This window comes from Canis lupus, chromosome 8, assembly GCF_011100685.1.
Source record: "Canis lupus familiaris isolate Mischka breed German Shepherd chromosome 8, alternate assembly UU_Cfam_GSD_1.0, whole genome shotgun sequence".
Classification (NCBI taxonomy): Eukaryota; Metazoa; Chordata; class Mammalia; order Carnivora; family Canidae; genus Canis; species Canis lupus.
Window position 1 is genome coordinate 863,408 of NC_049229.1, and position 15,224 is coordinate 878,631.

Genomic DNA, 15,224 nt, shown 5'->3' on the forward strand with positions numbered 1-15,224 from the left:
TTTAATACTCTGTCAGGTAAATCATATAAGTTCATTTTATTAGGGTCAGTTTCTGAAGATTTATCTTATTCCTTTGTTTGGAACATTTGGCCTGGTTCTCCATTTTCTTCAATCCTCCGTGTTGGCATTTATACATTAGAGATTGCAGGCACCTGTCTTAGTCTTCACAGAAGTATAGGAAGATGTCATCACCTATAGACTGACTAGGGATTCTGGAGCAGGGTAGGGGGTCTCTGCAATTTTTTCTCTACCCAGAAAGGAGGCAGCTTCTTGGCAGTGGTTTCTGTTTTCTTGCTTTGTGCTGAGCTTGGGGTATGATGTAGGGGAAGCTCTGGCATCTTTCACACCAAGGTGTATCTCCATTCTCTCCCAGAGAATGGTTAAGCTATGTGAGGACCATCAGAGCTTCCGTATTGGTGAGAAAGAAGCTAGATAATTCTTTGGGAAATTCCAGAGAAGTTAGGGTGTTCAATACATGGACCAACTCTTATTATCCCCAGAGAGAAGCTGAGAACTGTTTTTTTTTTTTAATGTATCCACTCTGTGCTGAGCATTGAGGAAACTCAGTGGTATCTGCTAGCCCAAGCTATTTTCTGCTCTCCCTCAGGCAGCTAGAAGGTGCTAGACATGTCAGCACTCCAAGACTGATAAGAGAATTTAGTTGTCAAGAACACCCCTCTGAAAAGCTAGGATACTGGACTTGTGGACCAACTCCTTTCCTCCCCTTGGTGAAACTGGGAGCTAGGTAGTCTCATCCTGTTCATGTGACACCATGACAGGGGAAATGTCTCTGTTGAGAGGGTGTCCTGAATCCCCTTAAATGCTTTGGTGAGCCTTGTTTTGCATTCTCTTGGGGGTGCAGGAGACTTTCAATTAGTTGTTTATTTTTCTCAAAAGGAATGTTTTCATGAATTATGGATGAGTTGGTGCATTGGTGGGGATAAGGATGGATTTCCTACTCTGCCATGCTGCTGATGTGCCACCTAGCATTAAGTATTGATGCATGCTGCCATGTGGTTGAGCCGTGAAAACATTATGCTAAAGGAGAGAGCCAGTCAAGAAAGACCACATCCTTGTTCCCCTCCACCTACTTCTGGTGGATCACAAATCTTAGTGCCTCTAAAGATTTGCTTATTGTGGACATTTTATAAAAATTGACTCATGCAATATATGGTCTTCTGTACCTCCTTTCTTGTACATTGCCTAATTTTTCAAGATTTATGCATGTTAATGCATGTGTCCGTACTTGATTCCTTTTTATTGCCAAATTATATTCTATTGTATAGATAGACCCTTTTTGTTTATTCATTAATAATTCATTTATTTTTTTTGCTTTTGTGAATAAAGCTGTTGTAACCATATTCAGTCTTTCATGTGGACATATGTTTCCATTTCTACGTATTTGGAGTGAAGTTGCTAGGTCACCTAGTAACTGTATGTTTAACATTTTGAGGAACTGCTAAAATTCTCTCCAAAATGATTGTATTTTAGATTCTACGAGCTATGTATTAGGGTTCCAAGTGCTCTGTGTTCTCATCTGTCTTCTGGTTATAGGCATACTAATGGATAAGAAGTGGTATTTTACTGTGATTTTATTTGTATAGCCTAGTGACTAATGGTATTGAGCATCTTTTCATGTGCTTATTGCTTATTTCTATATCTTCTTTGGAGACTTTTTAAACTTAGATCCTTTGCCTATTTTTTAATTGAGTAATTTGTCTTTTAATTATAGAATTTCTATATCTTCAAAAAGATTTCTTTATGTACTCTGGACCCATGTCCCCTATCATATCAGACTTAGAAATAGTTTTTCTCCCATTTCATTCATTGTCTTTTCACTTTCTCCTGTCTCTTTTTTTAAAGTAATAAATTTATTTTTTATTGGTGTTCAATTTGCCAACATACAGAATAACACCCAGTGCTGATCCCGTCAATTGCCCCCCTCAGTGCCCGCCACCCAGTCACCCCCACCCCCCACCCTCTTCCCCTTCCACTACCCCTAGTTCGTTTCCCAGAGTTAGGAGTCTCCTGACTGTCCTAATTGCTGGGATTTTTTTGTTTGTTGTTTCTCTTGGGGTTTTTTGATCATGAGTTTTTGTTTGTAAAAGCTTTCTATTAGAGTTCAGTGTAGCCTGTTTTCAAGGAACATTTATTTTCAGTGAGAACTGGTGTTTACTTTTGCCAAATGCCTGAGCCTACATCTTTAAGTAGCGAGTTAAAGGAAAATACTCACCATATGTGTGGGATCATAAACTATGAAGAGAAGCCCAACCTTGTGAAGGACCCATTTATTTTCATCTACATTCAAATCAAGTTTTGGTACCATTTTTTCCTTGCTGTCTGGTTCTGCTAGCCAGGCTTTCTTCTAATATTGTCTCTCTCTCTTTTCAGAAAACCTATACAGTGAGCATGGCCTCCAGTCAATCTCCATTAGTGCACAATGCCTAATTGACAGTATTCTCTCAAATTTGTAGAATCTCTAGGCAACAGTATTCTGTGATTATTCTCATAATGAGCAATGGTTCATTGCTGGTTTATCCTCCTGGAATGGAGCTGAAGCTTCATACTAGGCATCAGATATGATTTGCTTAACTTCTTTTAAAATGTGTAATCGAGGAACGACTGGGTGGCTCAGCGGTTGAGCACCTGCTTTCAGCTCAAGGAGTGATCCTGGGGTCCTGGGATTGAGCCCCACATTGGACTTCTTGCATGGAGCCTGCTTCTCCCTCTGCCTGTCTCTGTCTCTCTCATGAATAAATAAATAATTTTTAAAAAAAATAATAAAGAGGGAAATTGATTTTAAAGGTTATTTTAGATGATTCTAGCAGTTTTATACATTTGGGTAGCAGAGGTGTACTACATTGAGAGGCACTAGGGATCCCTGGGTGGTGCAGAGGTTTAGTGCCTGCCTTTGGCCCAGGGCACGATCCTGGAGACCTGGGATGGAATCCCACATCGGGCTCCCGGTGCATGGAGCCTGCTTCTCCCTCTGCCTATGTCTCTGCCTCTCTTTCTCTCTCTGTGTGACTATCATAAATAAATAAAAATTAAAAAAAAAACTTTACATTGAGAGGCACTAAAATCATGTAATATTTTATCAATTGGATTATAGTCCCACCTGCCACAGCCATACATATTTTACTTTATAAATGATTATCTTTTATTTACTATAGGGTATGTTGTAAGACTGACATTTTATGTTTACTGTATAGAGATAGAGTTGTATCATATAATGTTCAAAGCAAATATCCTGAATTTGCTTTATTTTTTCCATTTGCCTAAAATTATTCCTATCTTCTGTGTTCCTTTTCTTTAACTACAAGTCTTTCATCCCTGCAATTCATTTACTAAAACATATGAACAATTTATGCCCTTATGTACTCTAATTTTTAACAGATAATATTTCACAGTAGAAGTGCATCTATTCCTTAGTTATAGACCAACTTGAATAATATTCTGCTACAATATAGTTATTTCATCTTTTATTTCTTCATTCAATAAAAATGTATGAACTGCTGGGTGCCAATATGTATGTTAGATACTGGAGATACATAGAATTTACAGCCTAAAGACAAAGCCGATATTAACATATAAATACACAAGGAATTATTGCTAAAATTTATGCAAAGGCTGGAAATCAAAGCATGCTGTAAATGAGTAAAATAAATAAATCTAAACTGGCAATGGACATATAAAAAATGATTTCTAAAATGTAATATTGTGAGGTGCCTGCGTGGCTCAGTTAGCTAAACATCTGCCTTTGGCTCAGGTCATAATCTCAGGGTCCTGGATCCAGCCCCTAATTAGGCTATTCGCTGCACAGGGAATGTATAGATAAATAAATAAAATATAATACTGTATGTGGGTTCTATACTCTAAGAGGAGTTAACTGGGTACAGAAATTATGGAAGATCATTCTAGGTAATGTAAATAGTCTGGAAATAGTCCTAAATTAACATGTCTGATATTTTGGAGAATTTGAAAGTCAGTATTATATACCATTTATGAAAAAAAGGTAGATTAGAGCAGCATTCCAGAGGCAGGTTGGGTTTTGATGGCCAGTGAAGGATATGAACCTGTATCGTGATGTCACAAAATAGTTTTAGCCAGAGAAGAAACATTAAGAATTGCATTTTAATCGCATCACTGAATGCTTGTGGAGAATGCATTCAGGAGAGTAAAGAACTTATCCAGAGGTTTAGAATCAATTAGAAAGCTGTTGCCAACAGAAAGCAAAAATGTTGCTGTCTTGAATTCAGAGAGAATACTTAAGATTACCATCAATGACTATGGGATGCCCAATTTAGCATGCACTGCCCCTCCTCAACAATAACAAGTAAGATTTAGCTGATAATTATAATAAAGACTACAAGCTTGCCAGAGGAAATTTTAAGTGTAATTTTATGTAGAGGACTTGGAAAGAAGTTAATTCATACAGTACCTAAAATCAAGAAATAGGCTTCTACTTTTATTTATTGAGGTTTGAAAGGGAATCTGTACATAATTCTCTTAGCTTTTAACATTTTTATTATTGGAGTTCAATTTGCCACCATATAGTATAACACCCAGTGCTCATCCTGTCAACTGCCCCCCTCAGTGCCCGTCACCCAGTCACCCCATCACCACACCCACCTCCCCTTCTACTACCCCTTGGTCATTTCCCAGAGTTAGAAGTCTCTCATTTTCTGTCACCTTCTCTTATATTTACGAATCATTTTCTCTCCTTTCACCTTTAATCCCTTTCACTATTTTAAAAATATTCTCTGTATGAATGAAACTATATAATGTGTGTTCTTCTCTGATTGACTAACTTCACTCAGCATAATACCCACCAGTTCCATCCATGTCGAAGCAAATGGTGGGTATTCGTCATTTCTAATGGCTGATAATATTCCATTGTATATATAGGCCACATCTTCTTTATCCATTTATCTGTCGATGGACACTGAGGCTCCTTCCACAGTTTGGCTATTGTGGACATTGCTTCTATAAACATTGGGGTGCAGGTGTCCTGGACTTTCAGTGCATCTGTATCTTTGGGGTAAATCCCCAGCAGTGCAATTGCTGGGTCATAGGTCAGTTTCTATTTTTAACTCTTTGAGGAACATCCACACATTTTTCCAGAGTGGCTGCACCAGTTCACATTCCCACCAGCAGTGCCAGAGGGTTCCCCTCTCTCCACATCGTCTGCAACATTTGTTGTTTCCTGCCTTGTTAATTTTCCCCATTCTCACTGGTGTGAGGTGGTATCTCATTGTGGTTTTGATTTGTATTTCCCTGATGGCAAGTGATGCAGAGCATTTTCTCATGTGCTTATTGGCCATGTCTATGTCTTCCTCTGTGAGATTTCTGTTCATGTCTTTTGCCCATTTCATGATTGGATTGTTTGTTTCTTTGCTGTTGAGTTTAACAAGTTCTTCATAGATCTTGGGTACTAGCCTTTTATCTTACACATTATTTGCAAATATCTTCTCCCATTCTGTAGGTTGTCTTTAGTTTTATTAACTGTTTCTTTTGCTGTGAAGAAGCTTTTTATCTTGATGAAGTCCCAATAGTTCATTTTTGCTTTTGTTTCCCTGGCCTTCATAGATGTATCTTGCAAGAAGTTGCTGTGGCCAAGTTTAAAAAGGGTGTCACCTGTGTTCTCCTCTAGGATTGTGATGGAATCTTGTCTCACATTTAGATATTTCATCCATTTTGAGTTTATCTTTGTGTATGGTGTAAGAGTATTGTCTAGTTTCATTCTTCTTCATGTGGCTGCCCAATTTTCCCAGCATCATTTATTGAAGAGACTGTCTTTCTTCCAATGGATAGTCTTTCCTCCTTTATCGAATATTAGTTGACCATAAAGCTGAGGGTCCAATTCTGGGTTCTCTATTCTGTTCCAATGTTCTATGTGTCTGTTTTGGTGTCAGTACCACACTGCTTGATGATCACAGCTTTGTAGTACAACTTGAAATCCAGCATTGTGATGCCCCCAGCTATGGTTTTCTTTTTCAATATTCCTCTGGCTATTCAGGGTCTTTTCTGATTCCACACAAATCTTAAGATAAATTGTTCCAACTCTCTGACGAAAGTCCATGGCATTTTGATAGGGATTGCATTAAACGTGTAAATTGCCCTGGGTAACACTGACATTTTCACAATATTAATTCTTCCAGTCCATGAGCATGGAATATTTTTCCATCTCTTTGTGTCTTCCTCAATTTCTTTCAGAAGTGTTCCATAGTTTTTAGGGTATAGATCTTTTCCCTCTTTGGTTAGGTTTTTTTCTAGATATCTTATGCTTTTTGGTGCAATTGTAAATGGGATTGACTCCTTGATTTGTATTTCTTCAGCCTCATTGTTAGTGTCTAGAAATGCCACTGATTTCTGGGCATTGATTTTGTGATTTTGTATCCTTCCACATTTCCAAATGGCTATACAAGTTCTAGCAATCTTGAGGTGGAGTCTTTTGGATTTTCTATATACAGTATCATGTCATCTGCAAAGAAGGAGAGTTTGACTTCTCCTTTGCCAATTTGAATGCCTTTTATTTCCATTTGTTGTCTGATTGCTGAGGCTAGGACTTCTAGTACTCTGTTGAATATCAGTGGTGAGAGGACATCCCTGTTCTGTTCCTGTTCTTAGGGGGAAAGCTCTCAGTTTTTCCCCATTGAGAATGATATTTGCTGTGGGCTTTTCGTAGATGGCTTTTAAGATGCTGGGGAATTTTCCATCTATCCCTACACTCTGAAGAGTTTTGATCAGGAATGGAGGCTGTATTTTGTCGAATGCTTTCTCTGCCTCTATTGAGAGGATCATATGAAGGAAATTGAAGCTGTCGTCAAAAACTTCCCAAGACATAAAAGTCCAAGGCCAGATGGCTTCCCAGGGGAATTCTATCAAAGGTTTAAAGAATAAATAATTCTTATTCTACTAAAGTTGTTCTAAAAGATAGAAAGGGACAAAATACTTCCAAACTCATTAATGAGGTCAGCCTCACCTTAATTCCAAAACCAAAGACACCACCAAAAAGAATTATTGACCAATATATCTGGTGAGCACAGATGCAAAATTCTCAACAAGATACTAGTCAATAAGATCCAACAGTACATTAAGAAGATTATTTACCATGGCCAAACGGGATTTATCCTTGGGATGCAAGGCTGGTTTAACTCTCATAAAACAATCAATGTGATAAATCATATCAACAAGAGAATATTTGCATACTTGTGATATGTCTTGGAGCATTTGGTTTCATGGCTGCTTTTTTGCTCTATTGATAGTTTCCTTGCATTTGTTCCTTCCTTCTGGTATCTTACATTCTCTCTATCACCTTATATTGACTCTACTGTCAAATTTAATTATTTATTCCTACTTTGTGTCTCATTGGATCAAGATATTAGAATCATATTTTCCCATTGTTGTACCCATTATTGCACACGTGGTTTGTACTGGTACCTCATTTAAAGACAGTATAAATTTATGAGTGTCATTAACAATCCATATCTATTAAAATCATCTGTATTAGTGTTCACTATATATTTTATATTGATTTGTTTACTAATATATATTGAATATCTATTGAAAAGGGCTCAATGATTTCAAATGTCTATTTTGCTGTAGGTCACTTACTATCATCATGTTTTTAACAGCAGTAAGTATGAATTAAAATATTTTATTATTTTCTGCACAGGTTTTAGTTCTTCACTGGTCACTCTAACATAAGAGTGAAGCCATGTATTTTATATAATCTATTCAACTTCTGTTAGCACAGTATTTAAAGGTGTGTTAATTATATAGTGCCCAAATCTAAAACTTCTGTGTAGAAATTACACGTTGGAACCATAATTTTCTCATTGCTCCTTGCATTTTCTGATTTCTCAGTGTGTAAATAACAGGATTCAGTAAGGGTGTGATAATGGTGTAAAATACAGCAAGGACTTTATTGCCTGCAAAACTATTGAATGGCCATGCATAGATAAAGATACAAGGTCCAAAGAACAGAGTGACCACAATGATGTGTGCAGACAGTGTGGACAGAGCCTTGTTGAGTCCTCCAGATGATCTTTGTTGTACAGTGATCAGGATGACAGTGTAGGAGACAAGCAGCAGGATAAAACAGATGAGTGAGAGCAGCCCACTGTCAGCAATGACAAAGAATTCCATTGTATATGTGTCCATACAAGCAAGCTGAATCACAAGAGGAAGGTCACAGAATATATTGTCTATGACATTGGGGCCACAGAAAGGCAAGTTGACTGTTAAAACCATCTGGCTCATGGTGTGTACAAAACCAATTGTCCATGATAGTATCATAAACCCACTCAGCAGCCTGTGGCTCATGATTGTCCTGTAGTGCAGGGGTTTACATATGGCTACATATCTGTCAAAGGCCATGGCTATCAAAAGAGTCATCTCAGCACCCCCAAACAAGTGCATAAAGAACATCTGAGTCATGCAGCCCCATACGGAGATGGTTTTGTGTTCACTGAGCAAGTCTGTGATCATTTTGGGTGTGGTGACAGTGGAAAGACACATATCTAAAAAAGAGAGGTTTCCAAGGAGGAAGTACATGGGAGAATGAAGGGTGGAACTAAATTTCACCGTGACCATAATGAGAATATTCCCCCCCACAGTAGCACTGTAGATTAACAAGAATGTTACAAAGAAGAAAATATGAAATTCCCGTTGCCCAGAAAATCCTAGTAAAATAAATTCAGTCACTACAGATCCATTTTTAAGATCCATTTACTTGATGCAGAAAGGCTCTAGAAGTTCTTTTATACAAAGAGAATAAATAAAAATAAAGACAAAATTAGTACTGATGTTTTCATATTTCTACTTGATGAATAATAGTTGGACATATAATCTTAAATATATTGACATTGGGCAGCCTGGGTGGCTCAGCAGTTTAGCGTGGACTTCAGCCCAGGGCCTGATCCTGGAGACCCAGGATTGAGTCCCATGTCAGGCTCCGTGCACGGAGCCTACTTCTCCCTCTGCCTGTGTCTCTGCCTCTCTCTCTCTCTCTCTCTCTCTCTGTGTCCCTCATGAATAAATAAGTAATAAATCTAATATAATAATAAATAGCAAATAATAATAAATAATATATAAAAATAAATATTGACATTATTGTCTATAATTTGAAATTACTTTATGGCTCACATCACTTTGAAACAATATTCTGATAATTATGTATCAAATAAAAAGCATTTGGGGGCGGTGGAAGTTTTATTTTTTATAGCTTTATTCTATCAAAAGACCCTCTTTTATCAATTGATATCAATTGTTACAATCTGCTCACTTGGAAAAATTAGATAGTTACATTAGTATTTATTTTGCCATTTTTATCACTATTTTCTATCACCTCTTGAGATTATCTTACAATAATATGCAAAGGATACATAATTTTAAAGGTAAGGAAATTGTATTGTCCTGTATCAGTGAAGTAACTTACTAGCATCATATCTGTCGAAGGCCATGGCTTCTAAAATAAATAAAGAAAATGCACACACACATACACAAAACCTAGGGGCCAATTATACATGAAAGAAAGTCTTTTAATTAAAATAATTTTGCTTTGGGCACCTGGGTGGCTCAGTCGCCTAAAGGTCAAACTCTTGGTTTTGGCTCAGGTCATGATCTTAGGGCTGTTAGATTGAGCCCTTAATTGGGCTCCATGCTGTGTCATTTGCTTGAGATTTTCTCTCCCCTTCTTCTGTTCCTTTCCCCTACTCATGCACTAACTCACTCACATACATACATACATATCTTAAAATTTTGCTTTTTAGTTTCTGTCATATACTGAGAATTTCATAAGCATTGAACCATCCTCAGATATCTATAACCTGTATCCTTAATTCCTTGTATTACTACTGTTTACACTGAGAAATGGGTATATTTTGTGTAAATGTATGTATGTGGTGGTGAAGAAGTAAATACTGAAATGATTCAACCCTAACATAGAGAATTTGCTTTCGTATAACATATCATACTAAGTTGTCTTTACTTGGCTTTTTAGACATTGTTCATAGGATCTAGTGATCTAAAATGATCAATAACAATTAAGGCATTACTACTTGATATACTCTGTTCTGAGCGTTTCATATTTATTAACACATTTAACACTCATAACAATTCTATGAAGGGAATATTATTATTATTCTCATTTTGCATATAAGGAAACTATGGCATAGAAGTATTTAATGACTTACAGTTACACAGATAACAAGGGTCAAAGCTGGTATTTAAGCACAGTTGGTCTGATCCTGAATCTGGGCCCATACCAATATACATATTGCCTCCAAAATTTAAAAAATATATATATTTTTATGGTCAAGTTGTCAAGTATCAATTGAGGTCACATATTTCAACAGGTATGTGGGGAAACCGCCTATGTTATAATTAATTACACTGTATTTTCTTATGCATAAAAAGTCTTGTTCCTGGGTCATTGTGAAATAGTAAAGTGATCTCCCAGTGAGAGAGGACTTGATGTCTCAAAAGCCACAGCCTTTTCCTTCCAGTCAACACAAAATTAATTAAAATAGTGTTTTCAGTTTGTTAAACCTCTAATGAATTAGCTCTTGATGATGTTTCCACTTACCTGCTTTAAAGGAACAAGTATGAAGAGCAATATGTTCAAGGGTTTAGTCAAAATTGAAAATCTGCTTTTCACTCTCTGTGATGCTCTGTATATGAATATATATGCTATCTTCTGCATCTTTTATAAAGATACAATTGCTTTGAGGGCAGATGTATTGGAGTTCCGGGAATTCAAATTGCAGTGGGAGTTGTTAGAGTACAGAGGCTGCTGCCCGAGCATGACCAGAAGTGTTTACACTTTATTTCTGGCCCTGCAGATGCTGTGATTTTCTCTGAGCATTGGCTTGATTACAATGGACATGAGAGATTGGTTGGTTGGTTGTGCTATAGGAATTGTAGACATCTTTGAATTTATGGGTGCTTGTTTTCCCTTTTACTCCAAACTATCTCTTACCTTCCCTCTAACAATTTTGGGTAATTTTGTAGATGAATTATCTCCAGACTTCTCTGAACATAACATCTTCAACATAAAAATAGATCTCCACATGTTATAAATTTACTACTGACAGCATGTATTATGTACAACATTAACATATTCAGGAAGTAGAAATTTTAAAAGACAAAGTTAAAATAAACTATACTGAGTAATTTAAAACTTGAAATTATACATTGATGGTACAACTGTTTTATGCTCACTAAAATTTAATAATGATTTTTATTTATGAAATTTCAAAGAATATATATATCACACCAAATAGTTCCATAATCATTGCCTTTTTTACTATAAAATACTATAATAAATTATTGTTGTGTAAGGTATTGCTTTTACAAAATTAATCATAATTGATGATCTTGGTATACTTTTCACCATTGGCTTCAAAGTTTGTTTGAATAACTTGCCAACAAAGGATGTTGTGAATAACTCAAATTGGCTGATAGTGCTGTCACTTATATAGGAGTTCTTATTTAATTCCAGTCCAATTCATCACCTAACCCATGGCTTAATGTAGTCTTTATCATAATTCTGTAGGTTTGTCGTTGTATTTGTTATAGGAGTCAATACAGTTGATGAATGATTATCATATACAGATGTTAAAATCATCCATACTTTTGCATAATGCAAAACTCCTTCCCATAAGTCAAATATGTGAAAGGGAATAAAGTGGAAAGGGCAGAAAATGAGTGAAAATTTCAATGAGGGTGACAAAACATGAGACACCTAACTCTGGGAAACAGACAAGGGTAGTGGAAAGGGAGGTGGGCGGGGGTCAGGTTGACTGGGTGATGGGCACCGAGGGGGGCACTTGGTGGGATGAGCACTGGGTGTTATGCTAAATGTTGGCAAATTGAACTCCAATAAAAATTAATTAATTAAATTATTAGAAAAAAGATCATCTACTACAGATCATTAAATTTGTGGATCATTAGACATAAACTGTGTACTTTTTGATATTGTCTGCTGATAAGAAGTGCATTTTATTTATTGTCATGTTACTTATTTAAGCCATTTTTACAGTAAGTGAAAAAAGAAGTATTTTCTCAATAGAATATGGCACCTGTCCTTTTGCTATTAGTAAGAAAACATTCAAGAACACTTTATTGCAGTTAGTGAAAAATCTAAATCCTTCATTTATTAGCTGATCAGAATTTATACTGTAAAAAATTTATACAGTTTTATTTTATTAAGATTTTGCTTATTTATTTATGTGAGAGACAGTGAGTGGGAGAAGAAAAAGGAGGAGAGATTCTGAAGCTGACTTGGCAGTAAGCCTCGACCTGACCCAGGGTTTAGTCTCATGACCCTGAGATAATGACCTGAGATGAAATCACAGATAAACACTCAACCTACTGAGCCACACCCAGGTGCCTCTATTTTATGTTTTATAGTTTTGCTTTTTAAATGTTTTCCTTATCAGGATCATTAGTATGTTGAGGTAAGTATAGACTTCCAAGTTCATTGTTAATAATAATGGAAGTAAATCCATATTGTAAAATAATATTTTAGCCATTTTATTGTCAGTTCTGATTTTTTGCTTCTCTTTTACTTTGTGATTTAGCTGACAGAGTTCATATTATGGGTACAGTTGTCAGTTCTACCACTTTATAACCATTTATGTGAGTTTTAATAAATTAGAATTATCTTAAAAGCAGAGTTTATTGGCACAAATTTTTTTAAGCTCCTTACAACTTTTGGAGAATAAATTAAGTTACTCTAAGATATCACAATCTTTAACTATCCTCTTCCAATTTTGGCACACCTGAATAATACATAGCAGTATGTTAAAAGCAAATAATTGAAAAGAGAAGTGCTCTAAATCCCTGTCTTTTGGTTAACATACTTTAAATATCATATGTAATGTGACCGGATATTGTATAGATTAATTTAGAGTACCAAAAATAAACTGAATATTAAACATTAGTAAAGCTGATTTCTTGAAATTGAAAGACATATAAATAGGTGTTCTCATTTTTCCCACACATGATCAGTTATTTTAGCCAGATTAAAATGTATTCACCCTCCTTTGGAACAGTGGATTTAAATAACTTTCAATGAGTATTTAATTCAGTCTTCTCTTTTGGTTCAACAATGGATTTGACACAATTAAACAGGTCGTGAACTTTCGCAGTCATAGCTCTTTACTTCTTGATTCAATATTCACCTTACATTTCTGACCAGGGTGGAATTCTGTGATTCCTCAAGCGTTCCTTTCCTGTGCTCAAATACTTAATATTCCCAATTTCTATTACATTACTGAACATTTCTTGGTGGTAGGGATTGTATTTAGCATTCACCCTTCATTTAATTTCTTCCTTTTGGCTAATTTATTGAGTGAATTTTTTTTCTGTTCTCTAATATTCTTCAACTCTCTAGTGTTGAATATACTATCCTTTGATTTACTCTAAAGAAAATTCTGGGGGCAAGATTTTGGTGTTCTAACTTTAAGTTTGTTTTCTAGCAGCAGAAGTTCTTAAAATACAGATATTGTTCTAAGATATAAGGAAACTTTATTTACAACTAGTTCTCAAGTGGCTAAAGTGAGGCCTTGAAATAGGTATTGAACTCAGGAAGTGTCAAATTTTCTTGGGCCCATACTGTGTTAGGAGCCTGTTCTCAAGGATCACAGAATCTTGTTTATCAATATTGACCCCAAATAACCCATTTCTAAGTGTGATGATACAGGTATGCAATAAGGCAAACTTCATTTTGTGGAGATGGCAAATTTCTCCTAAACAAGACTACCTTTCCCCAAAGAGGAAACTGTGTCTTTATTTTTTTTTTAAGATTTTATTTGTTTATTGAGACACACACAGAGAGAGAGAGAGAGAGAGAGAGAGAGAGAGGCAGAGACACAGGCAGAGGGAGAAGTAGGCTCCATGCAGGGAGCCCGATGTGGGACTCGATCCTCGGTCTCGAGGATCACGCCCTGGGCTGAAGGCAGTGCTAAACCGCTGAGCCACCCAGGCTGCCTGGAAACTGTGTCTTTAATGATAGATATTGGTTAGCTGCACAGTGAACAGAAAATAACTAATATATTTGAAGTATGTGATAGATTTGATGGTGAAGTAGTGAGAGTTTTAGATGAGAGAAAGGTTAGAATAAGAACTCTAGGGTCATAAATATCAAAGTAGTTTGGAAGATATACTATAGTTAATTAGGAGATCTCAAAATGGTAAAATAGAGGCTGAAAAGAATTGAGTATCCACAGGATGTTGGTGGTAGCACTGTGAAGTACTTGCTGTGCTATTTTAATAATCTAGGGGAAAAATGATGAAAGTATGACCTAAGGTCATAGAGGGCAATGGAGAAGAGGTTCTGGTTAAGCTGTCAGGAAGAATTGTAAACGTTTGGTAACAGAGTGTGCACAAATAATGACACATTGAACAGAGTAAGTTGTGAGTTCCATAATACTGTCGGTCGAAATTCTACATCAGAATCAAAGAAGGTAGGAACTTTTGGACTGGTAAAGTGACAAGCTTGGTGGACTCTCTCTCCAACAAAACAAATACTTTACTAGTGAAACTTATAGATAATAATGTGGAGCCTCCAGAAATTGTCCCAAGTCATACAGAAAATAAAGGATTATTTAAGAAAATCTAAAACTTCAGGGCATCGAATCTAGCATTTGAGTCTCCTCTGACCCCATGTCTCCTTTACTAGCTCCATTTTGTAGAAGTCCTTTACTGCTCTACTCTGGGTACTTTGATCTAGAGCAGGTGTGGTGAAGAAAATAAGGATTCACTCTCTGCACACTTTCAGTCTAGTATTGTGGTCTCAGGTTTTACCTGGAAGGATAAGGACTTCCATCTTGAAAAAGTTCTATTTCAAATCTGTGCCAAGGAAATGATGAGGCTATCTTTCCCCATCTGCATCTAGTTATAAGACAGAAATTCTACTTATACAAGGTATTTAAAGCAGTCAAATTCATGGAAACAGAAAATAGATAGTATAACAGAGGCTAGACAGAGAAGCAAATGGGGAGTCATTGTTCAATGAGTACATAGTTTCAGCTATGCAAGATTATTTATGGAGATCTGCTGTACAAAAGTGTCCCTATAGATAACAGTACTCAATTGTGCACTTAAAAATTTGTCAAGATGATGGTTTTCATTTTAAGTGTTCTTAGCATAGCAATAAATAATAATGATAATAATGACAACAGCAACTCTATTCTAGACATGGCAAGCTAAGAACA

The 15,224-nt window shown here is 36.2% G+C and overlaps 1 protein-coding gene across 1 annotated transcript; it reads right to left on the reverse strand.

Annotated features, from left to right (window-relative positions):
- Nucleotides 1-7,794: 7,794 nt before the first annotated feature.
- OR4L1 (olfactory receptor family 4 subfamily L member 1) lies at nt 7,795-8,733 on the reverse strand. Its single transcript, NM_001388922.1, is given in 1 exon segment — nt 7,795-8,733. A coding segment is annotated over 1 exon segment (939 nt).
- Nucleotides 8,734-15,224: the final 6,491 nt, after the last annotated feature.